The sequence below is a fragment of the Vanellus vanellus genome (genome assembly GCF_965231255.1).
Source record: "Vanellus vanellus genome assembly, chromosome: 1".
NCBI classification, from domain to species: domain Eukaryota; kingdom Metazoa; phylum Chordata; class Aves; order Charadriiformes; family Charadriidae; genus Vanellus; species Vanellus vanellus.
This window is the reverse complement of record NC_138905.1, coordinates 69,156,178-69,178,830: the sequence shown is the minus strand read 5'-3', so window position 1 is coordinate 69,178,830 and position 22,653 is coordinate 69,156,178. Positions and strand designations below refer to the sequence as shown.

Sequence of the window (22,653 nt, the reverse complement as noted above, 5' to 3'; positions counted from 1 at the left end):
TTGTTTGCAGTACTGCAGCTGGTTCTCACTCCACATCTTATTTAAGCCCACTTTAAGTGATTATTTAGAATAAAATTTCCTGAGAAGCTGTTTCAACTGCTTTATATAAACCCAGATACATTGCATGTTCTTTATTCCCTTCATCCATTACCTTTGTTATTCTGTCAGAAAAGCAATCAGGGTTTTCCAGCAAGATCTATTCTTTGTAAGCCTAAATTGCTTATTTTGCTAACTTACTCTCTTTCTCTGTCTCTGCGCACCTTCAATAACATTTCTTCTGAGTCATCCAAAGATATCTTTTTAATTCACTATTTTAGGGACATCTTTCTGCTCCCCTACTCAGGGAAAAAAAGGTAAAAAAAAAGTAGCCTTGGTAAGAGATATTACCTGTTTTATTCTGCAACTGTGCGAGCGTTATGAAGCATAATATGAGACCGAATCTGAGTATGTGACAGTTTTACTATTATCAGAATACACACAGAGTGAGGACCAGAAGTGAAACTTAGCAATTCCCACTTGTACTCTGCTAGCTGATGAAGCAGAGCACCGTTGAAACAAAGAAAGTGCTGACAGAGCCTTGAAACAAAGAGAATGAGGCAGTCAGATGGCAGAGAGAAGGGCTGAGTGAAGGGGATAGAAATTATTCTGTCAACCATGTAAACGTTGATTCCCCAGGTTGATCTCAGGAAGGCCCTGAGAGTGGAGTGAGGTATAGAAGGGAAAATAAGGACCAACAACAAGGGGCAGTTGTTCGAGAGCTCTAGTGGCAAAAATGCCCTTGCTTGCAGCTAGGGTACAAAAGGGTTGTGACTGTGAAAGCAAAAGAGCAAGGATGTGGGTAGAAGCTGTGGCAAACCACTGATAATGGCATCAGCCAGGACTGGCTGCCTAGTACAGTGACAATCCCAAAACTGGAAATACGTGTGTTCCCAGACCGCAGGTGCTGGTTGTCAGCCATCCTATCACAGTGCCAACAAGCCTTTGTTCTTGTCTTCTCCCTTGCTCTGCGCTATGTAGCAAAGTCCTGCCCAATCACCCTCAGCCCTGCTTGGCTCAAGGGTGCCTCTGCTTCTCTTCCTTCCCATGGATAAGTGGTGATACCTCCAGCTGTCTTGGGGAGGGCTGACCAGCCATCCCCTCCCTCTGCCCAAACAGAGGTTTGCGCTCCCTCCCACAAGGCACAAGTGCTGCGTGGCTGCATGCAGAAGAGGGGCAGGACAGGGCAACAAAGGATGAGCGGAACAAGCCCTGCTGAAGGAAAGGGTCTCAGAGTAGTGGCACCCCTGGGCCATTTTCTGCTGCAACCTTTTTCCCAGGGGCAGGCTTACACCCTCTGGTCTCCTTCTCCCCCAATGCCTCCCCACCTCTGCCATCAGATCAGACTGGCAAGGAAAGGGAGGCTTAAGACCTCTTGTACCTTGCCCACAGTCACCAAAACACCACCACGTTCCTTGGGGGTATCACAACTTTCAGAACATCTCGACTCAGCAAAAGAATCAGAGCCTGTTGCTCAGCAGTACACAACTGACATGCATGGAGAGAGAGGGGAGGGAAGGGGTTGAGCCATCTGCCACCTCCTCACCTAACAATAACCCCCGTCCCCATCAGCCCATCCGCGGTGTGCACAAACTCGGGGCACACTGTGGAGCTGGCGCTGGCTTGTCCTTTGTGCCTTGCTCCGCTTCCACCACTGTGTGGCTTAAGCAGGTTACAGCAGGCGTGACTTTCCCTAGGGAACACTGAGTTTTCTGTGTTCACTCCCTGTCTCCCACATACATCCTCTCACCTCGTTTTCAGACCGGGGCTGGGATTTTAAACATATTAGGGTTCATATACCGGCATAAGGGTTGGATAGAAACTTTCCAAACACTTTTCTCCTTTGGAAAAGAGTTCCACTGAAATCAACACTTTCCTACAGGAAAAGGCCAGTCTGGCAAACAGCTGAAGTCCTGAAGCAGCTTTCAATAATCTGAAATGTCTTCAGTTGAAATGTCAGCCTGAAAAAAATATTTTCATGTGAATCAAAACGGCTTGGATTTGAATCAGCACTTTTGTTTAATTTGAAAATGTAAATTGTTTCTTTTACTGATGTTTTCTTAACAAAATTGGAATATGCTAATGTTTTGTCCCGGTTTGGCACAAAAACAAATGTCAGGAATCTCAGCATTTCCCACAGGAGTGGGGAGACTTGGCCCCGGCTGCCCACCCACACAGTGGGTAGGTTTGCCATCCTGCCTCTCCTCCCAGCCCACCTCTCCTTCCCACCTGCCCCATGGAGCCCCACTCCTGCTGGGGATGATGATGATGTGCAAAGCCATCAAGGTTGTTCTGTACAGCAAAAGAGCAGCAGGGCCCCCGCGCGTTGGCTCAGAGGGTGCGAGAGGTAGGGCTGCTTCCCCTCACCCCTTCCTGCAGCCTGTGCAGGAGCCCCAGAGCAAAGAAAAGCTTAACTGAAGCCCTAGACGGAAAGACAGAGTGGCTGCCTGGATCCTGAAAGTCACAAGTTGCTGAATATGCTGAATACTGCACATTCATCCCTGGCTCCAGCCAGCCCTAGCAGGGTGTGAAGTGTTGGTAATGATCAACTGCTATTGCTTAGCCTTGGGGACGTGTATCTCAGGTCCCCATCATCACTATGCTCTTGGTCTGTCAGATGGTCTCTCACTTTCTTATTCATGCTCTTCTTCCAGAAACGAGTTCTCTTCCTCACCAATGACTATTTCTTCACGGACATCAGTGGCACACCCTTCAGGTGAGCAAGGACACGAATACAAGTCCTGCCATTAGGGACAGCAAATCGGCCCCTTTTCTTCATAAAACTGGCTATGATTCATGAGTAGAGTGAATAACTGACCACTTTGTTGGTATAGCCATTAAAATATTTTGGGGGGTCAACTCAAATGGAATATTATGATTTATCTGAAGTTCAGAGTCCAAAAGCTATACCTCAGGCGAAGCATGTTGCTTCATTTCAGAGAAATGAGACATCTTCAATTTTCAGTTCCAGTGAATATGTTTTATGTTCTGCTGTACAGCTCTAAACAAAACTTTGTTATAAACTGAAAATTATGAAATACCACATAAGAAATCAAGCAAAAAATTTTTTGTGTTTTTTCCCCGGCTGAAGTGCTTTGAAATTGGCCTATATGGGAGAAATGGTATTGTTGACCTGAACCTACAACGTTTGCCAAAAAAATTGTCACCAAAAATGCCTCATAGCTCTACAGGCAGGCTCCTTAGCCTCTTGTACTGAAATTGGATCTCACTTAATCCTCTTTTGATGATGTTCTTTTCTTTAATAGCTGTGGAGGGAGTTAATGTCTTTAAGGGTTGTAATTGCAGGGAACGCAGTGTCATGTTTAGGGATTACTCCTCTCCTTGCTGACAAGCCCTCTGTTTTCCTTCCTGTCTGCAGCCTGGGTGTTGTGCTGTCCAGGGGACATGGCGAGTACATTCTGCTGGGGAATACTTCAGTGGAAGAAGGTAGGTTAATCTGGAACAGCCACGTTGTCCTAAGGGACAAGGTAGCTGCTCTGAACCCCACCGCATCACTTCTCCTTCTGCCTGTCGGCCACCCATCTGAATACCCTATGTATTATCTGGTTTTAGGTTTGCATGACCTGCTCCAGCCAGACTTGTCTCTAGCGAATGAATGGTAAGTGGAGGAAATCCTGTCAATGACACAGGACTTTGTCATGAGATTTTGGCAAAGTTCCCATCAATTTGGCTTCAGTTTACCACCCTCTGCAGTCTAGAGAAAAGCAGTGTTGTGCAGGGGCTGTACCTGGAAAGACCTGAATGTCTCCAGGCAATTCAGTTCCACCTCGTCCTTTGGCACATCCCTCTACTAAGAAACATCTCCTGAGATTTACCATCAATCTTCTCTGCTCAAACTTATTTTGTTCCTCTTCGTGTTGCTCAGAATTGTGCTACAAAACCTACAGTATGTCAGACCTGTCAGGAAATTTTGTTGCAAACTTAGTGAGAGATTGAAATGCTTTTTTAAGTCCTAGCTTATTTTTGGTTGGCATTCTTCTGAACTGAGGCTAGACCTAATTTCTAGTGAACATGAAGGTGATTTATGACCCCTGTTTCAATAGCAAGCATAATTTATGGGTTTGCTTGGTTTGGATGTGAAACAGGGTAAAGCATGGCACTTTCCATTTATTGCTGTGAGGTTTGGGATTTTCATGAACCCAACATTCAGTTACATTCAGGCACGTGAACCCAGTCTGAATCAAAGCCAAAATAACTATATTCAAGGAGCCCTGCAGCCCTTCACACCTCTCATTACACTGTCAGGTTTCACAGGCAGCACATTTGAGACACAAGCAGTGACTTCTCCTTCTTCTACTCCTAAGTTGGGGTGTCAGCTTACCACACTTTACATATTCATTTCTCTTAGACTTCTCTCATAAATCACTCCTTTCAGCCCCTTTATGAGTTGTAATTCTCTCTTATAACCTCTTCTTCTCCTTTGTCCTGACAGTGAAATGGTCAAAATTGGAAGCAGGTTTCTTTTACAATACAGAGCATTTGTAATACATTCTCCCACTTCTCCCCAAACTATGTCCTGAGGCTCCTGCAGCTGTGTCCCTTTGGGACAGCTTTTGTTGCCACCATATCACACTGCAAGATCATTCCTCATCTCACATTTTGTTTCTCTGTCTCTTGCTTTTTCTGCTCCCAGTCTGGTCTCACTCACATTGCACATGACCCTCTGCTTTTCAGGTCTCTCCATCACTTTGTTAGTGTTTATGTATACACAGGTACACATCTTACACATAATACATATAACTGCTTTGGGATAACTGATTTGGGACTGCTATGTTGCATTGTGAGCTTATGCTGGAGAACATAACAGCAGCCCTACTAAGCACAGCAGTCAGATTAATTGGTGCTTGGTTTATTGGTAGGGTTTGACTTACAGCCACATTGTTAGATTTGGAGTGGGCACAGCATGCAGCAGTGGCAAAATCTTTGCAGCCCAAGCTTTCTCATTGAATTTCTGTTTGCAGTTATTATTTCCCAGGAGCATTTGCTTGACTGTGGTTTCTCTTTGCCCTTGCGGGCTGCTTCTCCCCTCCCCACCAGGATTTACTGCATCACCGACATTGATCCGGACCACCGGAAGCTCAGCCAGCTGGAGGCTGTGATCCGTTTCCTCACCGGAGAGGAACCTGACCTGGAATGTGAGTCCCAGGCTCTGAAAGGGCCCTGCTGGGGTTTTCCTGTACCCATCACGGGGGAGAGGGGACTGTGACAGACTGGTGGCAGACTAAGCTCCTGTGGCACCTGCTCACGCAGGCAGGACTGAACTCAAGCCCAGCTTAATTCACACATGGAAATGAGCTGAGGATCCACTTCCTTGTCTCTGTCAGAGGATTTTTTTTTTTTCCATTTCAAAGCTATCACATAACTCAGCCTTATTGAAGGTCTCAGCATAGGAAATACTGAAAGATTAAAGGCATGAATGGAGCTTGGTGGGGGCTGCACACCAAGTTTAAGACAGACTGACCAGCTGGGCTAGAGGGGGCAATGGTAGGAGGAGCCAGGGAAGCTGCTGTGACTACTCAGCTCCCCAGGGCCCCAGCCAGCTTCCTCTGAGGGCTGCATGATGCCATCTAGACAGATGGGTTCTTTCAGAACAAGGATTATTAATTTTGTTTTCCAAACACAATTGGTAACTAATTCAGGGGGAAAAAAAATGTTACAGAATGATTATCTTTCCTGCTGCTCATCCCTTGCACCAGGTCCCATTCTCCAGGCGATGTGTAGCCACACAAGCAGCTGATATAGCACCACTGCAGAGTGGGATGTCTGTTGGGGGGCAGAGGTGGGCAGCTGTGCACAGAAACTCCCTACAGCAATTTAGCGTTAGGATGTCCTTCAGCCCACCTCACTCTCCATGGCTTCATCCCCTTTAGCTGTCCCAAGTACAAGCTTTTGCATGTAATGCTCCACCTGAGAGGTCCAAACCTTTGGCATAAGGTTGGGAATCTCTTAAAACTAAAATTAAATGTAATCCAATAATTGTTCCTCTCTTCCCCAATGTGAGCAGACCCCTCCTGTCTGTCTTTGGAGCAGGCTGAAAAGAGGAGATGTATGAGTGGAAGAGGCTAGGGAGGAGGAAAGTTTCAAGAGAGCTGACTACAAAAAACATGCAGACTTGGAAGTGCTGTGGAGGAAAAACAAATATGATTTGGACGCATCCTAGACATGTGGGGCCTGGGGAGGGAAAGATCTGGTGGTGACCTCTGGTTTTAAGGACTGAATGACAACAAGGATAGAGAGATGGATCCTGACAGCTGTGACAAAGAAAGGAGAAAGGAAGTTGGGAAAACTTGGGAGAAAACATTAGGGGAGACCTGAGACTTCAAAACAGAAAGTGGAGCCAGAAACACTGAAATGGTGGGGGTGGTTCCACTTAAAAGAGCACTGAAAGACGCATATCTGCAGTACAATAGCCATCACATTCTCACAGGAGATGAATGCAAGCAGGGCAACACAGAAATGAAGCAGGACAAATAAATGGGGTTTTAGAGTATGTCATTTAGCACATGATGATACCTCGCCCCTTCCTATACACCTCTCAGTTCCAGTCCAGAGTGGATTAGACTGGTAGCCTAGACTGGGCTGAGCATCTGGTGGAAACCAGGACAGGACAGTGTTTTGTGAGACTTACAGGAAGGAAGAAGGACTAATAGAGAAGCCAATGAGCACGAGGACAGAGTATAGGCCATGAAGAAGTCACTAGTGGTTTTGAAAGCTTCTTGAATGGAATGGGGTAGCTGGTGTCCTCTCTACAGGGCACCCAGAAGAAAGGTCAAGGCAGGGATTTGAGGCAATGGCTGTGGACAGCCTGTTCAATCAAGGACTGAAGGTCTGATGAATTGAAAGCCTCTTGCTTGCCCACACTTTCAAACCCAACCTCTTCCACTGAGTTTGCAGGGGAACCAGTCTGATGATCTTAGCTGTAACATCTGTTCCTGAGCTCTCTGCCATCCAGAGTGGTAGGTCCTGTTCTCAGCCCTGTAACAGGAGGCCTCTTTTTGTGCCATATTGCTCCACTGTCCTGGCCAGGAAGATGCTCCTTAACAAGGGACTCTCCAAGACATCTAGGGAGGGACATGTCTTTCTCTCCTGATTTTTGTTTTGCCTTCTTCTTAGGTGATGAGGAGTTGGTCCAGGAAGTGCTGTTTGATGCAGTGGTCACTGCACCCATGGAGGCCTACTGGACAACACTAGCTCTCAATATGTCCATGTAAGTGTGTAAGAAACAAATATAGGTAAAACAGCATTGAAGATGCACCTCCAGATGCTACAGGTGTGCCCGAAACAGTCACAGACCCTTGCGTAACATATAAGAAACTTTAGAAATAGATCAAAAAGCTGATAGAAATAGCTCAATCGCTTTAGAAATAACTCAAAAAGTGTCTCTCGGGAGTGGACTCCAGCAGGCTGGGCCTTCTCAGGACAGCCTTTAGTTTGGTGAGGGGTTTTTTGGTAATGCAACATTAAAGCGATCCATGTCTGAATATCACTGGAGGACAGCAGTGATCCAGATCTGTCACTGCAAGGGGTATTCAGCACCAGTTCTTTGCAACACCTCACTCAGATGCGATGCATTTGCCTCTTTAGTTGATAGAGTTTGGTGTCTCAGGGCACCTGAGACCATTTCAGTTTAGTTATCATGAGTTATTTACCCATGCATTGGTTATTCCTTTGAATGGCAGCAGCATGGTTTGGCTTGACTTCCTATATGACTGTAGGAGAAGTTCCATCCCAGGTAGCAAGGAATTTGCTCCCTTACCAGCAGTGAAGAAAAGGGAGTTTGATCTTGTCTGTATTGGTGATGCCTTCAGACTGAGCCTCAGGAAGGGAGCAGACAGGCTGGCTTCAGTAAACAACTTTCTACTTTGTTATTTCCAGGGAGGCACCTGTCGCTTGTAGTATCTAGTATCATGTCACACAGATCTTCTTTCAGCAGACAACACACTACTTACACAGATGTGTGGCCACAGGACTCCTGTCCCCATTTGTTACCAATATCCCTACCACTAAGAGAGGTTGAGCCAGTGGCTAGGACACCCAATTATCAGCACATCTTTAAACAGCTACACCAACACAGCCTCCTCACTTTGAAGCCACCACACTGCAGAAGGCTCTCCACCATGTAGCTGTCCCCCCTGTGCCCTTGATACCTCCAGCAAGACACATCAGAATCAATCTACTGCTTCAGAGTCATTCTGCTACCCTACCCATCCTCTGCATCCCTGATACAGCCAGTATCTGCAGTTCCTCTCCCTCACTTCAGTCTCATGCAGGCAGCCTGGAGCAGGGCTAGCAGGAGGAGAGGAACTTATGGTCTACTTACAAGAGAATGAAATCAGGAAACTTCAAAGGTGTGAATCTAGGTACAAGTTTAAGCTTGCCAATTGTTAGCCAGTAACAACCTGTTGCCAGCAGCAGGGAGGAGCCAGTGTCACTCCTGGTGTAAATGGGTTACATTGCAAATGAACTTGGGACCACGTCTCCAGGTGTGGCTTCTAGTTTGAGAGGCCCTCACCCTGGGGCAGGGAGATGGCTGTTCTTCTGAGAAAGGCTTGCTTCTGCTTTGTGTTTCTGTTCCACAGGGATACTGAGGCAGGTATTGAGATGGCATTTCTGGGGACTCGGGCTGGACTCATGAGGAGTGCCCTATACGTGGGCTCTGAGAAAATTTCCAACAGGTAGGTCCCTAAACTGCATTAATGGGTTTCTCTCGGTGTCTCTGAAGGGGCAGCACAAAATCACCACCAGCCTTAAAAATTTATTTGGGAAGACAGAAACAGAAAGGAAAGGAACAATACCTTGATGGCATTGGTGCTTATTTACAGAGTCGGGGTAGGGGTCCTTTATCTTCCTCTGGTCCTCTTGAGTTTTTCTTAAAATACTGTTCCAAAGTGCATTCATTTTAATGAAAACCTTCTATCATTCTCTGTTAGCTGACTGAAGTCAGGGAAAACGTCCACAGTTACTATATATCCCCAGGACCATTGTGCAGTGCAAAGGCTCTGCACTCCAGTGCCCCGGTGACATTCCAGCTTGGCTAGGTTTGATCTTTCTGTCTCAGTTCCTCTTCCAGGTTTATTCTGTTCTGCCTCTTATATTGCCCACATCACAGTAGTATCCCAGTGCCTTCCAGTGAGGCATTAAGTGATGTGACTGACATCTGTCATACATGATTCATTCTCTTGCCCTCTCCCTCAAGGCAAAAGTGTGTGTTCAGTGGAGGGTTTTGACATGGAAAGGATATAGTCTGCATTTTTGTTGCGTTTTGAATACGCAAGCTAGTGCATGCTGCTGTAAGAAAGGACAGGCCACAGAGGCACACCAACAGATGGAACAGAAGGGAACAGTGTCGGTGGTGGACCTTAGCTTCTTGGCAACTGTTTCACTGTCTCCGAGTTCCCCAAACACGAGTCACACGTTCAAGGCAGAGAGCTCTGCTGTGCCTGAAAGGTGACATTCTTCATGTTTTTGAGGCTGTCTGGATAATTCAGTCAGGCTCTGGCAACAAGGGAGAAAACGACGTGTGCTGCAGGAGGCTAACATGACAATTCCCTATCCCCCACTCCTCATCAGGAGCATCGCTCAATGCTTTTAAAAAGCTGCAATCACCACACTGCAGTGACAGACCCCTGCGCATCACACAAGAGGCGCTTCTGTAATCCCCTGAAAGGAAGGAACCGTATAAATGAGTAATTACTGTTATGCCAAAATATACAGTGAAGGAAGAGCCTGAAAGCAAAGGGGATTTAACAGGCAGGGTGTAGGGACCTCCAGGGAAGCCAATGACCTGATTTCCCTGGGGTCTCTCCTAAGCACTCCCTGCCTGTCTTGCCCATGCCCTCAGGAATCACCATCTTGCCTTCAGGAGCACTCATTCCCTTCCCTTCAGTCTGCGCATCTCTGGGAGCTCAGCATTTACCCACAACAGCATCACCTTTGGTTTGGGGAGGGGTTTTTCTTTTCTTTTTTTTTTTTTTTTTTTTTTTTTTTTTTGTAAGGAACGATCCAATTCCCTTTTCTCACCTGCTCCCCACTCTCCTGCAGTAATTAACGGCCTTCCACTGCCCACACACCAGCTTGGTTTCCCTCGCCCACCCGCTCACACCCGCCGCGCCTCACTTCTCCCTCTACGGCCCTGCCCCTTCCTCCTCACCCGGTAACCTGCCGCTCCCCCCCCGCAGGGGCAGGGGGAGAGAGGGGGACATCTTCTCTCCCGCCCTCCCCAGGCACTGAGCCCCAGAGACCGGGGGAACCCGCGGCTGCCACCGCCCTGCCGGCCCGCAGCCTCCCCTCGCCCGCCCTCGGGGCCACCGCCGGCGGTGGCGGCGGCGGCGCCGAGGGCCTCGGCCGGGGCAACAGCGGCACCTGGCGGGCGGCCGGCAGAGGCGCGGCCGAGGCGTTGGCCCCGAGGCGGCGGGGGAGCAGGACCGGGGCGGGCAGCCGCCGCCGGGCCCTCGGGCGCTGACGGAAAATGGCAGTTAGTGCCGCGGGCCAGCAGGTGGGGCCTGGCCGACAGCGGCTCGGCCCGGCCCGGCCCGGCCCGGCTGCCGGTGGGAGCCCTGAGCCCGTCCCGGGGGTGGGTGGCCGACCCACACGGCCGCTTGTCGGTAGGGAGGAAGGCCTGGAACACCGCCCCGGAGTCCCCGGGGCGAGAGGGGTGCTCCACGAGGACCCTCGCGTTGTCGTGTTTCGGTCACCCGGGGGTTCCCCGAGCTCCCTCTGCCGCAGGGGAATCCCCAGGTGATGTGCCCAGCGCCTGGGGTCCACGGGGCATTGTCCCGAGGAGGGCTGCTGCTCCTCCTCTACACCCTGCACAAAGGCTGCCCTGGGTTTTCTCCCGGCAGGAAATTCCTGACACGGAAGGACAAGGCAAGTATCTTCACCATGGACCACTTCCCTCTGTGGTACCGCCGGGCAGCCGAGCATCCCCCCGGGAGCTTCATCTACAGCATTGTCTCAGAAGACGATTCAGGTAACCCCAGCCTGAACACCAGAGCAGAGGAGAGGGGAAGAAAAAAGCTTTTCACATCTTGCAGCCCATATCATGCTCGTCCAGATCCCTTTATCACCATCTACTGCCTAGTGGGAAGCGCTGAGCCCCTGGTCTCTTGGCGGTATCTTCACACCAGTGTAGAGGCAGAGCGGTCATGGCCAAGATACTGGACACAGCATACAGACAAAGCTACAAGCTGTGGGGAGGGTTGTCAGGGCTGTGTAATGTGAGGTTGCAGAGGAGGTGAAGGACACATGGAAACACAGGGCCTGGGTAGACCGAAGGATTTAGGGAGGCAGGGGGTGAGGAATCACAAGGTACTTGTGGGGCTGGAGAACACGTGAACTGTGAGAAGGGGAAGGGAAAGGTATTGCAGAAGGAAATAGACACGTAGGCATGACCAGGCCTGGGAGGAAACATCATCAGGAGAACTGGATGACAGTAACAGCTAGGGATCAGCAAGCACTCAGTCAGGAAGTCTAACTTTAGAGGGTGTCATTTTTTTTACATCACTACCTCCCATGACAGGAAAGGATGGGTTTGTTATGGAAGATGGTGGAGGGAAAGGGAGGGCTTTTCCATAGCTTCCTCTTGGTGAGGGTGTGTCATTGGTCCCCTGTCCCATCATACTACGAGACTATGGCACCTTCTGCCCAGCTAAGGAGCTCAATCACGAGAGGTAAGCAAGGAGCGGCCTTTCAGTGTCTCTTGCTTAGGGTGTTGGTTCCTGTGAGTTTGCAGGGCCAGTCAGGACCTCCTCAAAGGCTGGAAGAGAGCAGAAGAGCCTAGAAAAAAAACAACCAAAACAAAATACTCATGTGAGACTCCTACACAGAAGGCAGAAGTCCCCTCTGTGCTCCTCCCTGGCCCTTAGCACTCCATCTCTGTCACAGAACTCAGCTCTTTAGCTGTTAAAGCTTTTTGTGGCGCAGTGGTGGGAGGCTGGTGGGTGGGAAAGCAAGTAGCAAAGAGGAGAAAACCAGATTGGGAGGCAAGAGATATGAACCAGGATGTAAAGGGAGAGGGGTGGAAAGAGAAAATACTTGAAACCTTCCATGAAAGCCTCTCTCTACCCAGCACCCTTACATCTCACTTAAAAGGCAAATGTGGAGAGGGGGGAGGCATGGCATGAGGGATCTTTTACTCCCCTGCATGCCAGGGCATTTGCTCTTTGGAATACAGCGTGGGTTAGAAAACCAGGCAGTGATGCCCTGTGGGTCTTCCTAGGGCAGCCATTACCCAGGCCAAAGTAGTCACTGCTGGCTAAACATTGGGGTTGTGGCTTGATGTGGCTTTCTTAGAAGTCCACAGGTAGTTTTGCATGGATAAAGACAGAACACAAGCTGATGCCACTGTTCTTTGTATTACATGACTATTGGTCAGAAGCTTCAATCAAGTCTAGGACCCCATTTACCTGGAAACCCTACAGGCACATTGTAAGAAGTAGTACCTGGCCCTGAAGACCTTATGCTCTAAACTGTAAGGGAGATTATTAGTCTCTTTAGAGATGAGCAGCTGGTCTTAGGGAGACTGTGATCCATGAGATCACACGATATGCCTGGAAGAGCCAGCAAATAATACTCAGTGCTTCTGAATCACAGTGCTTCACTGTCACAGAAGAGTGCAGGCCCTTCCTTAACATCCAATGAAGCAGGGGTGTCCCACCTTTTGGCCAGAACAGACCAGCCGTTTTCTTATTAAATTCTTGATAATTAGATACTCAAGTCCCCCTTTCATGCTTTCCACACAACTCAGTACATGCCTGCCCTGTGACAAGGGGTTTTCATGGCAGATGTACTTCTCATCACATGAGAGGGAAAAGCCTGGAACCTCTATGTTGGGAGGAAACCAGCAGAAAATGGCTGCAGGTCACCAGAAAAATGTATCCAGGGCACTTCCTTCCAGTGTCCAAAAGTCCCAGAGAGAAGACAGCAGGGAAAGCTCTGCAAGCCAAGAAGAACTGTTCTTGCAGTCCAGATCTCTCATATGTTGGGTGATTGGGTTTTTTTTTTCGATTTGCCTTTTTTTTTCCTAGGGTTGCTAAGTGTATTTTGCATATTTGTCCCAACCCAGGGACAGCAAGAAATTTGGGGTTCACCATAAAGGCAGGATTAGGCTCAAGGCATGTGAGCATAAGTTGGCTGGGTATTTGTTTCACAAGGACTTTACTATTTCTGACATCCTTGAGCAAGTTAGTTTGGCTTCAGTCCAAAAAAAAAAAAATGAGTAGAGACTCCAGGCTAAACTGTGGTAGACACAGAATTGTGCTCAGGACACAGTGGGTACCAACAAGAATGATGAAGGCAGAAATGGAAAGCAGTAACAAATGCTGAAGCTCTTGGGAAGGAAAGAATCCCTGACCCATCTGTCTGAGCAAGAGATTTCCATACAGCAAGCGAGGGGGAAATCAGTTGCAGGCTAGATCGATCATGCTGACCTTCAAACTGTCCCCTGGCACTTCCAAAAAAGGTGCCCCAGCTGAAGCTAATCTCATCACTTTAAAAAAAATACTAAAATGGAATCTGTCACGTGGACAACTGCAGACTGAAACAACTGCACTAACAAAGAGCAGGCAGGTGGGGTTCAGTTGCTTAAACCTATCCAGCCATGCTATTTTAAATGCCTTGTGGGAGCCAAGAGATCTGCAAGGGGCTGGCAGATGTGACACAGGACAGACAGGATGCTTAAAGCAGCAGCTCAAGGATAATTGGGACACCCCGGGGCATAACAGAATTTAGGCAGCAAAGTCCCAGAAGACTTTGTTTCTAAAATGGAGTGCACCCTGGAGGTACCTGGAAATGCTGTGTGTGTCTCTCCAGTTTGTAGTGCTGGCCTGGCTTGGGTAACAGAGCTGGGTGTAAGCCTGGCCTTTGCTGTGCGAGACGGTGTCGGAATTACCTGTCCTGCTTCTCCTCTGTCTAGAGTTTAGTTGGTGCATGAAGCAGAACAGCTTTCTGGCCTAAGCGAAGCTCCACATACCCAAAATTGAGGAGCCCAGTCCTTTACATTTTATGCTGAGAATGCTACTTTTTTCATGGGACGTTATCTAGAAGGGAAAAAAAAAAATCTGTTCACAGCCCCTTAGGCTGCTTATGTGCCTTGAAAGATGCAGTCCTCCAAACTCTTGGATGTTCCAGGGTTGAGGCATATGTCCACACTGGCCTGAATGTGAAAGTGTGTGAGCAAGCTGCTCCTGCTGTGTTTTACTCCTCTCCGGTGGTAAGCTAACCAAGCCTGCTGTATTTGTGTCTTGACAGAAGGAGGTGGCCTACCAAAAGTGGTGACAGTGAGCACAGCAGTGGCTGTGTCTGTGGATGGGAAGATGGGTATTGCTGCAGGTAGGACATTCTGGTTTCTCTTTTTATCTTGAATGAAATGGTTACCTCTTCTATTGAGAGTGGGAGCTGAGAGCTGTTAGCTTGTCATTCAAGGGAAATGATGGGAGCCACAATAGCTTGTGATGTTGAAAACTAGGCTAAACAGAATATTAGAACAGGTACTGAATGGCTGATAGGCTTTTGAAAGGGAAACTGCCTGTTTGAATGGAAGCTTCCCATCTTCAAGGCTGATGAATTTGTGGATTGAGACTGTTTCTCTAGAGCATGAGTAGGTTGAGAAGTCCGTGCAGGTTTTGACCTGTTTGTAGGAGACACTTTTGTTTTTGGACAAACAGCACATTCATGCATTTTCATCATTATCTCAGCTGAAAAATAACTTTTGCTGTGGAATGGGCTCGTTGCTGGATTTCCAACTCAGACATACAGATTGCCAAACTTATCTTTGTATCTGAACTTTAAACCCATTTTGGCAGACCTTCACTAGACCCTGCACCTCTTTTTGGAAAATTCATACAGCACATTATTTCCAACAGAACCCCAAAGCTTCTGAAGCTTTATCATTTTCTGCAGCCATTGCTTCAGGCTTTATGGAAGTACAGTAAACTTGGAAGTGAAACAGAGCAGCCATTTAATGAAACAAAGCAACATTAATCAGTAATGCTGGCATCATATCCAACTTAAACGCTTTGTGCAGGAGTATTGAGGTAAGAGAAGATGTAGCTCAGTGGACCTTTTTTTAGACCTGGAAGCATTGACTAAGGGAAGAGGTTGATGGAACAGGTAATGGAGTAATTATCATCAGAAACATGCTGAGATGCAAAGCTGCTTGTCAAAGAATCTTTAGTGTTAATGAAGTCCTGTATGGTGGAAGGAATGATTGAATAGAATAGATACTGAGCAATGACTTCGTTATGGGATTATCCAGTAGAGAGAAGGCCATATAGCAGATACCTTCAGATCAGAGAGTTGGCTATTGCTTTTGCCTGTGCTGAGTAGGATACAATAAATTGTCTTCAATACTACTAGTCAGTAAAACTATGGCAGTTTAACTTCATCTGATGAAGTGTTCCTTAATTTCCAGGCTTTCAGTAAGTTCCAGTTGAGAGTAGTACTCTTTAAGTATCACTTGGGTGTTGAGAAAGTACTTATAAGCTGAAGGAGGGCTGTTATGAAATAGCATTTTTCACTAATATACCACCATTTCCAGTAAATTATTATGAAATCTGTCAACAGACCCCAGCAAAATAGAGATGGCTTCAGTAAAGTTCATGTTAAGTAGGTGCTTGGGTCATAAAAACTGCTCTCAAAACCGATACTAACTGACACTAGTATGAATATACCCAGCAGAGTATGAAATAGCATTGGAACTGTACCAAGGGTCTCTGTGCAGCACTGGAGCATTTCTCTAAGCATGAATTTGGGAGGAGAGAAAAAACTTTAAAAAAAAAAAATAGATTGTTTTTAATGGTTCTTTTCCTTCCCTTTCCTGACCTGTGAGTTAGAGCAGAGGCACACAAGCAGTTCATCTGGCACTCAGCATAAATACAGGGAAGGAAACTTCTGGGTAGAATTGCTGGAGCAAGAACAAGTGGCAGGAGGATCTGCCCCTGACAGAGCCATTTCTCTTCTGTCAGCAGCACTTTTTATAACCCCCGTGGAGATTTCCACCCCCTCAGTTACACTGAATGCTGAATCGACTGTCTGTGTGGACATGCTGTGAAGGGGCAGGATCCTCTGCAGAGGGAAAAGGAGGGTGGAGAAAGCAGCAGAGGATAGGGAAAGAAATCATGTTAAAACAATAAGGTAAAAATTCTGTCATTTGTGGAAATGATACAGAACAAATCAGTTTCCTCACTGGTAACCACAGAAGTTGAGACGTGGAAATGAATTCTCAATTGCTTTCATTCCTTAAAGGTACCACAGTCCCTGTCACTAGCCCGCACGTTAGGTGACCTGACCACAAGCATCTTCTGCTTACTTCCACGCATGGTACATACATCTGGGTGTTCTTCATTCCCCATTTCTTATGCATTGATGAAAACTGCCCATATTTCATCCTAAGTACGGGCTGCATGACAGCAATGAGGGAAATAATTTCTCCCAAAGGGTCCAAAGTCCTTCAGGCCCCCAGCTGTAGTCCCCATTGACTTCAGCCGGAGTGCAAGGATTTAGAGAGATATGTCCTATCTGCTGGCTTGGGCATAAGTTTACACCATGTTTTGGGGGTTTCAGGGAGCAAAAAGGTACTACATCTATGTTACCATTTGCTTTGTTTCCAGTAGTGATTAGGTTCGTCATCTGAATCTTTCATACCAGCAGTCATTAAAAAAAAAAAAAAACAAAAAAAACCACAAAACCGTAATAATTGTGGTCACATTGCCTATTGCAATACTATTTGATCTTGAGGATAGCAGCTTTTGAGAGTGAGGATGTAGGTCTCTCTTCATCTGAGAGTGGCTAGGACCTGATTCTAGGGGACTTCACCCCCCAGTGGAGGCTGCAGTGCAAATGATGCTGGGCAGTGCTGCAATACCATCCTGGGTACAGGAGAGAGATGAGGGAGGGGGAGTGAGGAGAGACACAGCAAGAGGCAATTAGAGCAGAATGGGATGCAGATTGTTATTATTATTATTGTTATTCTGATGGTGTCAGCCCTCAGTAGGTTTGATACCGTGTTCTTTTAGAGTTAGGATACTACCAGAAGTTTGGTACCCAGCATTGGTTCCCAGAAAGCCAAGTATCTGGTAGGCTTCTCATTTCTGGATAAATGCAGTCACAGTTCTGTAAAAGGGGAACAACAGAGACTTTTTAAGAGCCCCTATAAAAGTGCAAGTGGTATGAACTGGCCTGTCATTCTGCCACTGATCATTACTGTCACTTGTTTGACTTGACAGTGCTTGGGGGGGATTTATAAGCGTTCTGAAATGTTTGCTATGCATGCAGTGAAAAATTAAGCTCTAGGACTTACAGCCATGCCTGAGGGGAGGGAGTGCCCCCAGTGCTCCCACGGGGAGGACGCCAGTGACAGGGAACATTGGGCCCCTTTTCTTCTGGCAGCTGAATAGCAGTCCCCAGCCAAGGCAGAGAAAGGCAAACTGGTAAAATCAAATGTCCAGGAAGATGACAGAGGCCTGGACGCTGTCAGGGAATGAGGGAGCAGTCAGCTGGGATTAGAAAGCAGCCAGACTGGAGGGCTGAGAGCAGGGACAGAGCGGGAAGCACAAGGGCCTCTTGCCCCCCATTTTGGTCTGGCTTAGCTCAGCAGGGAGTCCCAGAATGGGTTTGGGGGGAGTCTGAGATGCTTCTCTCACCATTAGAGATGCTGCTCTAAGCAATTCTATATACAAGAATAGGAAGGGAGGTGGCCAAATTCAGGAAGGAAAAGGGATGTCCTCTGCCCTGCCCTGCCCTCTCCCCTTTTCACCCACCCCTCTCCTACCCCTGTGGGCCAAGCCCCTGTACCTGGGGCATGAGGGGGATGCACAAAGGGTTCAAGGTACCCACAGGTCTCTCAGAAGACATGGTGGAGCCAAGGCAGGGTCTGCGTGTGCAAGCTGAGTAAGTGTGGTTTCTTTGGTGGAAAGCCACACAGGCAAACCTAGTGTTGGCTTTGGCTATACCTGTTTCTTTGAAGCAATAATATCTACCTGCTATATTGTGCTTTGGCACTTCAAAGCACTATGCAAACATTAAGTAATGCCTGGATGATTAATTATAATTAATTAGAAGGCAACTATTCTCCTGGGATGTCAGTCCAGTACCTTCCAAGCACACTAATTTTGTTGGAAATGAAAAATAAGGAATTGTGATGGCACTCTCCCCAAGCCAAGTCCTGCCCCAGATAGCACTGTCATCTGCTCCCTCCCATGAGTCAGTAGCCTGGGGCTTTCTGGTCCTCAGGGGGTGCACAGCAGAAATAACATGTAGTTGCTGACAGAAGCTTTTAGTGATTTAAAGCCCCAGTGAAACTGCTGGAATCTGTGCAGGAATTTAGCTGTCACTTTGGGCTGTGTATGACGTCTCTTTCATTGCCTGACCTTCTTGCTGTTCGAGTTATGTGGTTGTCAGCTGGCTGCCAGTCCCAACAGGAGCAGGTAGGGTTTCTTCCCATTAGGTTCCTTGCCATGGTTGTCGTGTCTCAAGGATGGGAGACAGCCGATACCAACAAACCATGGGGCATGCACAGGCTCCATGGTGCCCAATAAAACAAATCCAAAAGGGCACTTAGGAGATGAAGGTTTATATTATACGACACTTCTCTCCTCTGTTTATATTCAAAGTTACTGTTAGTTTCTATCTGCAGTGGTTGGACCACAGTGAAATTATTATCCCATGATGACAACAGATGTATTTGGGGAGAGTTCTATGCAACCTTAAAGAAGGGTGGGAGAAGAGAAGTATTGTCCGTATGTTACAGAGAGGGTTTTGGGACACTGAGTTATTAAGACCAGTGTTTTCTGAAGAGCTCTGTACTCACAGCAGAAGGAGATTTTCAAAAAAGCCTAGGGTTTTTTTTCAAAAGTATTTGAAATCAATCAGTCTGAAAAATAGATAATGGGAAGTAATTTTGCCATTATACCTCTGGTTAAAATCCAACCTCTGTCATTCCAACAGAAGCTCTTCATTTGAAAAGCGATTATAGGCCAGCTTGATGTCTCTCCATTCTCTTCCTTGGTCTCCAATTTTGACTACCTCCTATCTGTTACCAGCAAGCAAAGAGAGGAGGGGCAGGTGGCTTTTTCAGCAGTTCTGTTGCTGTTGCATCTTTTCAAACTATTCTACGCGCAATTCTGTATTCCTACAGGTTTTTTTTGCTTGGGTGGATAAAACATTTCAACCTCCTCTCAGAAAGGGACAGCTGCACCTGTAGAAGCTGCTAAAATTCACGGAAATAAGCTACAATAGTATAAGCACCTTTTACATGGGAATAGCTCCATCCAAGCTGGAGAATTAAAATTATTTCACTAGGCTGGCCTGGAAACCAGCATAACGTTACCCATACAAAACCTGAGAGCAGCTGATCTCTTGAGTGTGTGCTGTGGTATTCAGAAGGAATGCTGCCCCTCTTTTAATGCTGGAGGTCATGCCAACATTGTCCCAGTGCAGGGACTTCTGTGAGCTCCTGAGGCATCACCTGGGTGCCTTTATGGAAGTCACGGTCTCCCCTGCATCCAGCGGTAGCACGGGTATAAAGAAGGAAGTCTCAACTCATTTTCAGCCTGTCACCTGCTACGTCTAGTTTCTGCCTGATGCCATCCCCTTCTGGCAGTCCCCAAAGCCCAAGCAGTTTCTCAGGCATCCCTTTGATCTGACAAAATGAGAGACATCTGAAGGGGCTGTGCCTTGGAGCTCAGTCACAGAAAGTGTTAGGGCACTCAGTAAGGCAGAAATGCTGATGATTTTAGTACTAACAGCAGCCACGCATTCTCCACTCCTCAGGATATCTGTCTGGAGGCCGTTATCAGTCAGTACACATTTGGCTGGCCTAAGGGTTGAGCCAATACTCCACGGGCCAGGGTATCAATGTTAGACAGTGCCATTAGTGTGCCAAAACCAGTGTCTATTGCAGCTTTCATCCATCCATCTGCCTGCCTCCCATCCATTGCATTCTACTTTGTATACTGAGCCTTAGGGGAGAAACGTGTAAGCATAAAGGCTGTTTTTTGGGGTGTTTCTGGGGCAGACACCGGTTGTTCTATGAGCCAGACAAAAGTGAGGTGGTTGCCTTATTTTGCACTAGCTTTGATCTTACAAACTCTGCCTTTTGCCAAGGTTTGGTATCAGTGCTGGGGCCACATGGTTCCCTGTTCAGAACTGGTTAGCCTCTAGCCAGGTCAGTGAACAGGCAGAAAGAGCAAGCATCTGCCTGCAAAACTCCGTATAGATGTCTCCATGCATAGACAGTAACTGATGACAAGGGGGTCAAATATGTTTATTTTATCCTCAAAAGAATGCTAAAAATAGGTATGTGAGACATCTTCCATAGCATTCTGCCCACCCTGGCTGGACATCAGCAATTTCCTTTTCTTCCAAGGTGTATCTGCTTTCTGTGTAGGCTGTAAGATCTTCAGCACAGGGATCATGCCTCCTCCCTGTGCATGTGAACATTACCTATTGCCTTGGGGATGACCCTTGGCTGGGGGAAAAGCGATGACAATAGCCAATTCTGTAGAATAAATATTTCCTTGTAGCCTCAGCTGAGTGCCAGAGTTTGCACGCTGCACCACTTCCTGGGAAAAACACGTTGAGTGAATCAGCCTTCTTTTCCTCAACCCATGTGGGCATTGCTTTGCCCAGCACAGTGTGTGTGGGGGGTGCCTGTGACCAGACCTTGCCCTCACCTGCTGTTTCAGGGTATTTTCTCAACAGGATACCATAACAACTTGTGAGCAATGGGATTTCTCTTGTGGGGTCTGGTCAGGCATCTCCCTGGGACATCCCCAGTCCTGGAGCCTGTTCCAGGCTGAAGCTCCAGCCCACGAGCCCATTCCTGCTTGTGTTTAGCAGAAATCTTCCAGCCTAAGGTTATCCATCACTGCCACCTCTATAGCTCCTCTGATTGCCATGGTTGTCACGCTTGAAGGGAAAAGAGCCCTTGACACTGGCTCAGGAGAGGCTTGCATATTGCTGGATTTTTTAGATTGGCACCCGGCGCCTTTGCCGTGTTCTCTTTGCTTGCAAATTATTTGATATCATTTTAATTCTGAGCCGAATTAGAGCAGTGCGCGGGTTGTCATGGCAACCATTTCCTTGTGCCTTTTGGTCTGACTCATTGCAGACAATTACTCTCGCGCTCCAGGATTCACAGATGTGATAGGAGAAGAATCATGTGCTGGGCTTTCAATTTTTTTTTTTTTTTTGCTTTTAATTTCCTTCCCATCCTCTCTTGCATTAACTCCTACCTAGCCAGCATCAGCAGGGACCTGTGTCTCTGCCCGGGGCCACATGGGCCTGTGGGAGCACCTTGCATGTAGAGTATGTTGAGATGCACAATGCGTGAGGGGATTTGTGCAGGCATGTGTATATTTGCATACACAGTTTCTCTACAGTGCCTTGTGTGGCTGTGATACCTGTCTGCCTGTGTAACTGGGGGTGTGCACAGATGCGACTTGCAGTTATTTCTGTCTGTGGTGGAGCTCGATACTCACATGTGTTTTCTAGGTATGCACACAGGTATGTACATGAGTAAACTGTGTGGACATGGAATTGTACCCAGTGTGCAGAGTCAGTCAACATGCACTGAGTGTTCAGGGAGGACTGACAAACTGCAAGGGTCATGAATGGGCCGGGACCTTCCATTCAGAGCTGTGTGAAGATCCACAGACTGCCAAGAAAGTAGCATTTATTCCTCTGGCCACGTAGGGTGCAAACCTAAATCTTGTGTGATTGCAAGGCCAGTGCATTGCCTGACTCACGTGTGTCCCCCCATAGCAGCCTACATCTATGCATCTAAAGTACATGGAGGAAAACAGTATTGTCCATGCAAGAACCATAGCCTTAGCATAAGTATAATTGATGTCATGACCTGTGTTGGGACCTATAGTTCAGCAGAGGAGCAAAGTCATGTGAGAAGATGCTGAAAGGGATCACAGAAGCAGTCTGTAGATGTAGGGATGAAAAGGGTACATATTACAGCAGAGGAGGTTATAGGAAATGTCTTGTGAGATGACTTAGCTTTAATTCAGCCAAGGCACAAGCAGACAAGTTTAGCAGGGTGACAACCACAGAAACTTTGCAGATCTGAGGACAGCTCCAGTCTACTCCTAAGATACATTCCTTTTACCACCAAACTCAGCCTGTTTCCTTCCTGAGTTCCTCATCCCCTGCCCTATCTATCCACTTAAAGCACAAATCTCCTCGTCATAAGGCTATAATGGGACTCCTACTACCAGCTCTTTCCCCTCATAAGACCTTTTACTTCTCCTCCTTTCCCTCACTGGGATACAGAAGGCCATTCATAGGCTAATTCTGGTTGGAAGGCACCTCAGGAGGTCTCTAGAAAGCCTCCTGCTCAAAGCAGGGTCAACTATGAGATCTGACCAGTTTGTTTAGAGCTTTATTGCAATAGTATGCCCAGAAATATTCCTTGTTCATCCACAGTGCTCATACACTGTACTTTCACCATCTGTACTGTGCAGAGGCTGTACTGATAGCCATTCTCTTTTTCTCTTCCTATCCTTGCTCTGTATGAGGACTATCAGCAAACCTTCATGAGGAGGTGCTGGACGCAGGGTAGTCTGCAGTGGGTATGGGCCTACTGTTGGGTGG

At 47.3% G+C, this 22,653-nt stretch overlaps 1 protein-coding gene across 1 annotated transcript in view; it reads left to right on the top strand.

Moving 5' to 3' along the window:
* Positions 1 to 22,653, top strand: part of CACNA2D4 (calcium voltage-gated channel auxiliary subunit alpha2delta 4) — a gene marked incomplete at its 5' end in the record, with an annotated part of 132,115 nt that overhangs the window by 48,387 nt on the left and 61,075 nt on the right. The window contains 8 exons of the mRNA XM_082479730.1: positions 2,691 to 2,752; positions 3,416 to 3,483; positions 3,610 to 3,655; positions 5,095 to 5,192; positions 7,171 to 7,264; positions 8,637 to 8,732; positions 10,899 to 11,026; positions 14,305 to 14,385. Coding sequence (XP_082335856.1) covers positions 2,691 to 2,752; positions 3,416 to 3,483; positions 3,610 to 3,655; positions 5,095 to 5,192; positions 7,171 to 7,264; positions 8,637 to 8,732; positions 10,899 to 11,026; positions 14,305 to 14,385 — 673 coding nt within the window. The remainder of the gene's footprint in view (positions 1 to 2,690; positions 2,753 to 3,415; positions 3,484 to 3,609; positions 3,656 to 5,094; positions 5,193 to 7,170; positions 7,265 to 8,636; positions 8,733 to 10,898; positions 11,027 to 14,304; positions 14,386 to 22,653) is intronic.